Source organism: Chiloscyllium plagiosum, chromosome 31, assembly GCF_004010195.1.
Source record: "Chiloscyllium plagiosum isolate BGI_BamShark_2017 chromosome 31, ASM401019v2, whole genome shotgun sequence".
NCBI classification, from domain to species: Eukaryota; Metazoa; Chordata; class Chondrichthyes; order Orectolobiformes; family Hemiscylliidae; genus Chiloscyllium; species Chiloscyllium plagiosum.
Genome location: NC_057740.1, coordinates 2,919,220 through 2,929,746, shown reverse-complemented (window position 1 = coordinate 2,929,746; position 10,527 = coordinate 2,919,220). Strand labels below are relative to the sequence as shown.

The window sequence follows — 10,527 nt, the reverse complement described above, 5'->3', positions numbered from 1 at the left end:
AAGTGAGGATTGCAGATGCTGGAGATTTGTAATGCTGGGGGGAAGTGAGGATTGCAAATGCTGGAGATTTGTAATGCTGGGGGGGGAAGTGAGGATTGCAAATGCTGGAGATTTGTAATGCTGGGCACCACTGGAGGAGACTGAGATAGATCATTCAGTGAGTACCTCTGGGTGAAGATTGTTGTGGGCTGAGTCCTTTGCACTGATGTGAAGAGTGTACAGGCAGAGGAACCTTTGTTTCTGCATCTACTCTGTCTATCCATGTTAATACGTTTTCATGGGATTGCCTCTCATTCTACTAAACCAGGGAGAATACTACTTTGTCAGTGCAGACTCAATGGGCTGAATGGTCTCTTCTGCACTGTTATGACTCTAGGACTAATGATCGTCCAATCTCTTCAATCTCTCATCACAGGACGGTATCACCACCCCAGGAATCTATTGGTGAACCTCTACTGCACTTCCTCATTCTGAAAAATCATATCCTTTCCTAAGGGAAAACTGCACTTAATAGTCCAGAAGCAGTCTCAGCAAGATTGTACATAATTACAGCAAAACTCCTCACCTCCTGTCGTGATAAAGGCTAACACACCATTCATTCTCCAGCCTCATTCCTAACAGCCCTTGCAGGTTGTGCCTTTGGAGTATCACAGAGACCTGTTTACACAGCTGCAATAGGCTGCCTTTGTAAAATCCTCCAACCACTGGGAACCTCCTCTCAGACTTTCCATATCCCAAAACTCTGAGCACCATCTCTAAAGGTACTGGGAGCAGAGGATTCCTGAAGAAGGGCTCGTTGCCCGAAACGTCGATGATGCTGCCTGACCTGCTGCGCTTTTCCAGCAGCACATTTCCAGCTCTGACCTCCAGCATCTGCAGCCCTCACTTTCTCCCACAGAGGAAGTAATCCCAGTCACCTCTACACGAACAGTTACCCCTCACCTCTTTTCTGATTCTCCACATTCCTTCGTTTTAAGCAGTTTGCCTTGAACTTGCTGCCCAGTGTCCATGGCGATTTAACAATGGTGATGAAGCAGGAAGTGAGACACAGGACTCTCGCCTCCCATCCCCCAACCATGGTAAAAGATTTCATTAGAATTGATTATTTTGCATCAACTTTGAAGTTTGATACCAATGTGTTAACATTTCTCCCTTCAGTGTCATGGAGACCGACAGCACAGATAAAGGCTCTTCGGCCCATCACGTCCATACCAGTCAAAAACAACCATCCGCTCGAAACCCCACGGGGTTGTTAGGTCAAAATTTGAGAACTCCCTCCTGAACAGCATTGTGGGTCTCATGCAAACTGTGGTGAAGTTCAGCAGATCTATCAGCATCCAAGGCAAGAAATCTCTCTCTCTGCAAATGTCGCATGACCTGCTGAGTTTCTCCAGTGTTTCCTGTTGTTAATTCAGGATGACAGCCACAACCGTGTTTTGCTTTGATTTGGGCACTGGGTGCGTATGGACAGCGTATGGACCACAGCTCACCTTCTCAAGGGGCAACTGGGGACGGGCAATAAATGGCGGTCCACCCAGCAGGAACCCAATCTTGGAAAGGAAAGGTCATTGGTTTTACATTGGGGTGCAGTACATTCTGGGTGGAGGATTTTACAAAGGCAGCTGTGTAAACAGGTCTCAGGGATACTCCAAAGGCACATGGGAGTTCAGATGTCATTATAGGACAACCTGCAAGAGCTGTAAGAATTGGGGTTGGAGAATGAACGGTGTGCTAGCCTTTATCACAACAGGAGTTGAGTCACAGTTAGGGAAGGGGCAATGATGTAGTGGCAATGTCACTGGAACCGTAATTCAGAATGGGGAGAAAGTGAGGACTGCAGATGCTGGAGATCAGAGTCAAGAGCGTGGCGCTGGAAAAGCGCAGCAGGTCAGGCAGCATCCGAGGAGCAGGAGGATCAACCTTTCGGGCATGAGCCCTTCTTCAGGAATGAGCTCAGGAATGTTTGAAACGTCGATTCTCCTGCTCCTCGGATGCTGCCTGACCGGCTGCGCTTTCCCAGCACCACAACCTCGACCATAATCCCGAACACCAGGCAAATGTTCTGGGACAGGGGTTCAGGTCCGGCCATGACAGGTGGCAACGTTTGCACTCAACGTGTTTAAAAATAGGAACAAAAAGCTAGCCCCAATGGTAACCATGCAACCATTGCTGATAATGAGTCATGAGGTTTAGGCCAGGAAATCTTACCGTGTCTGGCCTACATTACAGGGGGACATGGTGGCTCAGTGCTTAGCAGCTCACAGCACCAGGGAGCCAGGTTCGATTCCACCCTTGGGTGACTGAGTGGAGTTTGCACATTCGCCTCATGTCTGCAGGGGCTTCCTCTGGGTGCTTCACTTTCCTCCTGCAGTCCGAAAATGTGCAGCTGAGGGTGGATTGGCCATGCTAAATTGCCCAAAAGGTTCAGGGATGTACAGGTTGGGTGGGTTAGCCCTGGGAAATGCAGGGTTACAGGCATAGGGTGGGGGGGATGGGTCTGGGTGGGACGCTCTCAGGAGGCTCGGTGTAAACTCGATGGGCTGAATGGCCGTTGCAGGGATTTTATGATTCTATGACTCCACAGTCACAGCAAATGTTGACTATTAATGCCCTCAGGGCAATTACGGATGGGCATTTAATACGAAGCAGCAACAGTCCCATCCAGTGAATGAATTTAAAACAAATTCCGATTCACTCTCGATATCACAGAATGTGTTCCTTTTGGTTCTGGTGTCAGCACAGTTTGAATACAATCACAGATTTGTTACAGTGCAGAAGGAGGCCATTCTGCCTGTCATGCCTGCACTGTTCTATCACCAAGTGCCAATCTCCTGCCCTTTCCCCATATTCCTGAACATCACTTTTATGTAAATAATCAACCATTGGCCTTGTTGAACCCTTCAGTTGAACCTGCCTCCAGGACATATGCAAGCAGCACAGTCCACACCATAATTGCTTGTTATTAAAAAAACACATTTTCTTCACAAATCACTCTTGCCCAATCATTGTTCCTCTGGGTTGTCCCTTTTACAAGCAGAAATGGTTTCTCCCTATCTACCGTATACAACTGTTAATAATTTTGAAAGCCTCAGTCAAATCTCCTCTCAGCCCTTTTTCTCCCCAAAGAGAATGGTCTTCTTCACTCTGTCCTGGTGAATCTACAGCTCTTGTCTTTCTTCGTGGCAGGAAGAAGACTGAAGAACTTGCTGAAGGTTCATGCAAACCCAGATCACATAGCCCGGGGGCTGCAGGCAGTGCAGGAGCAATGCAGCAATAATGCAACAGCAATGCAGCAGGAATGCGACAGCACTGCAAGAGAAATGTGTGTCCAGTCTGCTCGGGATGGAAATGGATCTGGGTGGGTCGGTGTGGACTGGTTGGGCCGAAGGGCCTGTTTCCACACTGCAGGCAATCTAATCTAATCAAGACTGGCTATAGGACACAACATCCAATCACCAATAATCTCTCATTGCCCCGATCAGTATTGGCCCCGATCAGTTTCCATTGCCCTGGAGGGCCAGGCACTCAGTCTGCACACGCAACTTTGTCAAAGTTACAAATTGGGCGACTTGTGTTTCAAACTGTCAGGGGATATAATTGGAAGAAATATTTCCCAGTGGTAGGAGAGTAGACAATCACTAAACACAGATTTAGGATAAGTGTCAGAATTAATTCCACTGGATAAACGAGGACAGTGTTTACTCAATGACTGGCTTTGATCCTGAAAGAGGGGTGGAACCAGCTCCAATCAGGAGGACCTGGATCAATCCTTACCCGACGGTGGGACCGGGCACTGCAGAGACTGAAGAGCTGGCTCACTCACAGAGAGTTGTGTTTGAAGGGGAGCGGGAGGGTAATGAGCAGAGAAACTCTTGCTTCACTTGCACTGAATGAAGAAGGAGTGGTTTCAGTAATACAGTCCCTGAGTCTTTCAGAAGGCCTTACTGATATTCCAGTGAGCTGGAGTGAGAGTGGTCTCACTTACCCCATTCAGGCACAGACGCATTCCCTGGTTACAGAGGCTGTAGTTAGCTTTGGGAAGGGGTTTGGGGCAGGCAGTGCTCACTCCATCACAATGGCTCTCAAAGTTGCACTCGGTCTCTTTCCTGCAGCGCTGACCCAGGGGCACCAGTTCACACCAGGAGTCACAGCACGGTCCCTGAGTGGGGCTGGGAAAGTAAGGGAACAAACCAATTCACAATGCAGTGAGACTGAACCATTCACCCGCTGTTAGTGATGGCACCTGGATATCACACACATTCAGCAGCAGCTAATCGCGATTCTGATTGGTGGGATCTTTAAGCAGCACACAGGGAATGGGTGCCATGTGATCTTTGAAACGTAAGGTCACAGAGTCATAGAGTCATAGATCACAGAAACAGACCTTTCAGTCTAACCTGTCCATGCCAGCCAGCTTTCTGAACCTAACCTGGTCCCACCTCTCTACATCTGGCCCATATCCCTCCAAACCTTTCTTATCCATGTACCTATCCAACTGTCTTTTAAATGTTGCAATTGTACCAGCCTCCACCACATCCTCTGGCAGCTCATTCCATACACGTACCACCCTCTGTGTGAAAAAGTTGCCCCTCAGATCCCTTTTAAATCTTTTAATGGTATTTTTCAGGAACTTTTAAAGTCGGTTGGGGGAGGCTGTTCGCAGGTAAAGTGGGAGGCTTTCAAAAGCGAGATGATGAGAGTTCAGGGACAGCATGCTCCTGTTAGTGAGTGAAGGGCAAGGCAAAAAGCTAACCTTAGCAGACAAGGTTAAGGAGAATCCAAAGAGATTCCACAACTATATTCCAGGGGAAAGAGTAACTAGGAAGAGAACAGGCCCCCTTTAGAGGTCAGGGAGGCCATCGATTTGTAGAACCACAGGAGATGGGTGAGATCTTAAATGAAGGTGTTGCAGCCACATTTACTGTGGAGAAAGACATGGAACTAGGAAACTTGGGGAAATAAATAGTGAGGCCTTGAAAACAGGCCACATTACAGAAGAGGAGGTGCTGAAGCTCTGAAAACACAGAAAGGTAGATTAATCCCCGGGACCCGATCAAGTGTATCCCAGGACATTGTGGGAAACCAGGGAGTAAATTGCCGGGCCCCTAGCCGAGATATTTATGTCATCAACAGCCACGGGTGAGGTGCAGGAGAACTGGGGCGGGGTGGGGGGAGGTGGCTAATGTTGTGCCATTATTTAAGAAAGGCTGCAAGGAAAGACCAGGGAACTATAGGCCGGTGAGCCGAACATGAGTTGTTGGAGGGGATTCAGGTCGACAGGATCGACATGCATTTGGAAAGGCAAGGACTGATTAGAGGTAATCAGCATGGCTTTGTATGTGGGATATCATGTCTCACAAATTTGATTGAGTTATTTGAAGAGGCACCCAAGCAGATAGATGAAGGCAGAGCGGTAGGCATTGTGCACATTGACTTTAGCAAGGCCTTCGGCAAGACTCCAACTGGTAGACTGGTTCGTAAAGTTAGATCACATGGGATCCAGGGAGAGCTAGCTAATTGGATACAAAATTGGCTTGATGGCAGGAGACAGAGGGTGGTGATGGAGGGTTATCGTTCAGACTGGAGGCCAGTGCCGCAGGAATTCATGCTGGATCCACTGCTGTTCATCATTCATAGCCACACAGGAGACGTGGTTAACAAATTTGCAGATGACACCAAAATTGGCGATATAGTGGACGGTGATGCAGATTATCTAAGAGTACAACAGAGATATGATCAACTGGGGTCAATGAGCTGAGGAGTGGCAGTTGAATGTTAATTTAGACAAATGTGAGGTGTTGCACTTTGATAAGACAAACCAGGGCAGTATTTACTCAGTTACTGGTAGAGCCGTGGGGAATGTTGTCGAACAGAGAGACTTTGGAATATAGGTCCATATTTCCTTGAAAATGGTGTCACAGGTAGACAGGGTGGTGAAGAAGGTATTTGGTATGCCAGCTTCCATCAGTCACAGCACTGAGTGCAAGGGTTGGGTTGTCATGTTACAGCCGGACAAGACATTGGGAAGGTCACAGTGGAGTACTGTCACCTTGTGATAGGAAGGATGGCATTAAACTAGAAAGGGTGCAAAAAGCCAGTTTGAGAAGATTTGTAGCTCAGGTTGAGGTTATGGATGTAAAGGGTGCAAAAACGATTTACCAGTATGCTATAGAAACTGGAAGGTTTGAGTGATAGGGAGAGGCTGGATTTTTTCACTGCAACATCGGAGGCTGAGGGGTGACCTTATAGAGGTTTATAAAATCATGAGGAGCATGGAGAGGGTGAACACCCAAGGTCTTTTTCCAGGGTATGGGGAGTCCAAAACTGGAGGGCAAATGTCTAAGGTGAGAGGGGAAAGATTTAAAAGAGACCTAAGGGGCAACGTTTTCACACAGAGGGTGGTGCGTGTATGGAATGAGCTGCCAGAGGAAGTGGTGGTGGCTGGTACAATTACAGCATTTAAAAGGCATCTGGACAAGTACATAGATAGGGTTGGGGTTAGAACATAGGAGATAGGACAGTACAGCACAGTACAGGCCCCTCGGCCCTCGATGTTGTGCTGACCTTTTATCCTACTCTAAGATCAAACTAACCTACATACCCTTCATTTTACTATCATCCATGTGTCCATCCAGCAGTCACTTAAATGTCCCTAATATCTGACTCTACCACCACCGCTGGCAGTGTCTTCCACGCACCCACCACTCTCTGCATAATGAACCTACATCTGACATCTCCACTAAACCTTCCTCCAACTACCTTAAAATTATGGCCCCTCATGATAGCCATTTCTGCCCTAGGATAAAGTCTCTGGCTATCTCTGCCTCTCATCATCTTGTACACCTCTCATCCTTCTTCGCTCCAATGAGAAAAGCCCTAGCTCCCTCAACCTCTCTTCATAAAACATGCCCTCCAGTCCAGACAGTATCCTGGTAAATCTCCTCTGCACCCTCTCTAAAGCTTCCACATCCTTCCTATAATGAGGCGACCAGAACTGAACACAATATTCCAAATGTGTCCTAACCAGGGCTTTATAAAGCTGCAGCATAACCTCGCGTCGCTTAACCTCAATCCCCCTGCTAATGAAAGCCAACACACCATACACCTTCACAATGCTGTCAACCTGAGTGGCAGCTTTAAGACATCTGTGCACATGTAGCCCAAGATCCCTCTGTTCCTCCACACTGCCAAGAATCCCGCCTTTAACCCTGTATTCTGCATTTAAATTCGACCTTCCAAAGTGAATGACTTCACACTTTTCCAGGTTGAACTCCATCTGCCACCTCTCAGCCCAGTTCTGCTGCCTGTCAATGTCCCGTTGCAACCTATAACAGCCCTCCACACTATCCACAACTCCACCAACCTTTGTGTCATCAGCAAACTTACTAACCCACCCTTCCACCTCTTTATCTGAGTCATTTATGAAAATCACAAAGGGCACAGGTCCCAGAACAGTGAGCGGCACGGTGGCTCAGTGGTTAGCACTGCTGCCTCACAGCGCCAGAGACCTGGGTTCAATTCCCACCTCGGGCTGATTGTGTGGAGTTTGCACATTCTCCCCGTGTCTGCGTGGGTTTCCTCCGGGTGCTCCGGTTTCCTCCCACAGTCCAAAGATGTGCAGGTCAGGTGAATTGGCCATGCTAAATTGCCCGTAGTGTTAGGTGAAGAGGTAAATGTAGGGGTATGGGTGGTTTGCGCTTCGGCGGGTCGGTGTGGACTTGTTGGGCCGAAGGGCCTGTTTCCACACTGTAAGTAATCTAATCTAATCTAAACAGATTCCTGCAGAACACCACTGGTCACCAAGCTCCAGGCTGAATACTTTCCATCTGCTACCGCCCTCTGTCTTCTCTGTGCCAGCCAATTCTGTGCCCAGTCAGCCAGATTTTCCTGTATCCCATGCCTCCTTACTATCTGATTGAGCCTACCATGGGGAACCTTATCAAACGCCTTACTAAAATCCATGTACACCACATCCACTGCTCCACCTTCATCAGTGTGTTTTGTCACATCCTCAAAGAATTCAATAAGGCTTGTGAGGTATGACCTGCCCCTCCCAAAGCGATGCTGACTATCTCTAATCAAATGATGGTTTTCTATGGTTCGGAGATGCCGGTGTTGGACTGGGGTGGACAAGGTTAAAAATCACACAACACCAGGTTATAGTCCAACAGGTTTAATTGGAAGCAGGAGCTTTCGGAGTGACGCTTTACTCTTTGCTCAAAAACCACATAGATTCATGTCGAACTCTGAGCTCAAAAACTGCATGAATTTATGTAAAACTCTGTTATCTCACTTTTTAGATTAGAATCAATCTAAACATCAGGTCATAGACAGAGAACACAGGGGGCTAACACCTTCAACATATTGTCTAGCTAACACCATTGTGAACAGCTAACTCGAGAATGCAACTTTTAAAAAAAGGGTTTTGTGATTTACACATGAAAGAAGTGAAACTAACAATTAAACCTGTTGGACTATAACCTGGTGTTGTGTGATTTTTAACTTTGATGGTTTTCTAAGTTATCATAAATCCTGTTTCTCTGAATCCACTCCAATAATTTGCCCACCACAGATGTAAGATTGACTGGTCTGTAATTCCTAGGATTATCCCTATTCCCTTTCTTGAATAAGGAAATAACATTTGCCAATCATCTGGCACCAGTCCAGTGGACAGATAGCACACAAAGATCATCGTCAATGGTGCAACAATCTCTTCCCTCACTTCCTGTAGTAACTTTGGGCATATCCTGTCTGGTTCCAGGGACCTGTCTGTCCTCATGTTATTCAAACTTTCCAGCACACCCCTCAAAGTTGCTACCCAAGTATGGTGCATTGACTTTCATTAGCAGAGGTACTGAGTTAAAGAGCTGTGAGGTTATGCTGCAGCTCTGTAGAGCCCTGGTTAGACCACACTTGGAACATTGTGTTCAGCCCTGGTTGCCTCATTATAGGAAAGCTGAGGATGCTTTCGAGAGGGTGCAGAGGGATATGGGTCAAATGCAGGCAAATCGGACAAGTTCAATTTAGGAAGCCTGATTGACATTGACAGGCTGGACGGAAGATTGTTTCCCTGTTGTATGACTCTATAACAGAGATGTATCTAAACGGAGAGACTGCAGCACAGAGGGACTTGGGGGAAACGTGTGTATGAAACACAGAAAGCTAGCACACAGGTACAGCAGGTAATCAGGAAGGGCTAATGGAATGTTGGCCCATGTTACAAGAGGGTTGGAGTATATAAGAGTGGGCAAGTCCAAGGTATTGGGTGAGGCCACATCCGGACTGCGGTGAGCAGTTTTGCTCCCCTTGTTTACAGAAAGATACAATCTCACTGGAGGGAATTCAGGGAAGGATCACTGGGACGATCCCCAGTATGGAGGGATTGTCCTATGAGCAAAGGGGATTCTACTCACTGGAGTTTAGAAGAATAAGAGATAATCTCATTGAACCATATACAGGATCCTTCAGGGGCTGGACAGGGTATAACACTGAGAGCGTGGTCCCCCTCATGGGGTCAAAGACTCAGTCTCAGAATAAAGTGGAACCAATTCAAGATTGAAATGAGGAGGAATTTCTTTTCTCAGAGGGTTTAGAGGTTTGGGAACTCCTTATCCCAGGGAGCTGTGGGGGGCAGAGTCCTTGTGTATATTTAAGGCTGAGATCGATAGATTCTTGATCGCTCGGGGAACTGAAGGTTACGAGGAGATGGGGATATGAGGAATGTCAGGGCAGCCATGAATCGACAGAATGGCAGACCATCCGACTCCGGCTCCCCTTTCTGACGGTCTTATAGCCTTTTGGTTTTTAAGTGCAAACAGTTGGGCTGAAAGATAACCCTGTCCAGCCTCAGCCTGAATGTGTACACTGGGACAGAGGAGGCACCGTGACGAAGCACAAATCTCACCACGAGCTCAGATCAATTGTCCGATGTTAACCTACCAGACAGGTCCATACCAGGGCCCTGTGCTGATCAGTGCCAGGCTATTACAGACATACTCAGATACTAATCAGCAAGATAAGTAGACCATTTGGCCCATTGAACCTAGCCCCTGTTCTATAAAGGCATGGCCATTCTGGTTGTATTTGAACTTCCCATTCCCACTGGAGATTCTTCAAGGCTGAGCTTCCTACCTGCACCTTTTCCCTGGCTTCAGTTGACAGGGAGCTCCCTCTGATTGGCTGGCACCATAGCAGCAAGGGTCAGTGCTGGAGTGTCCGACATCACACTGTTCTCCCCCCTCCACCAGCTGATTGCCACAGATTGGCTTCGTACTCTCTGGGAGGCAGAGAGACAGAGACACAGAGACAGAGAGAGAGAGAGACAGAGAGAGAGAGAGACAGACATTATTCAACCCTCCAACACCACAGGCACATACCAGCAACTGGCGAGGGAGTGGACAGTCTCACACAACACCTCCAACACACTGTGCCCATGCTACACACACTCACACTCACACTCACACACTCACATTCACACCCACACCCCACACTACACACTCACATTCACACCCACACCCCACACTACAT

General features: G+C 47.6%; 1 protein-coding gene across 1 annotated transcript in view; it reads right to left on the bottom strand.

The window, feature by feature from the left end:
- Positions 1-3,158: 3,158 nt before the first annotated feature.
- The window catches only part of LOC122565533 (disintegrin and metalloproteinase domain-containing protein 10-like), a 21,942-nt gene continuing 14,573 nt past the window's right edge, over positions 3,159-10,527 (bottom strand). The window contains exons 5-7 of the mRNA XM_043721590.1: positions 10,132-10,276; positions 3,986-4,169; positions 3,159-3,245 (exon numbers count right to left, since the gene is read on the bottom strand). Coding sequence (XP_043577525.1) covers positions 3,159-3,245; positions 3,986-4,169; positions 10,132-10,276 — 416 coding nt within the window. The remainder of the gene's footprint in view (positions 3,246-3,985; positions 4,170-10,131; positions 10,277-10,527) is intronic.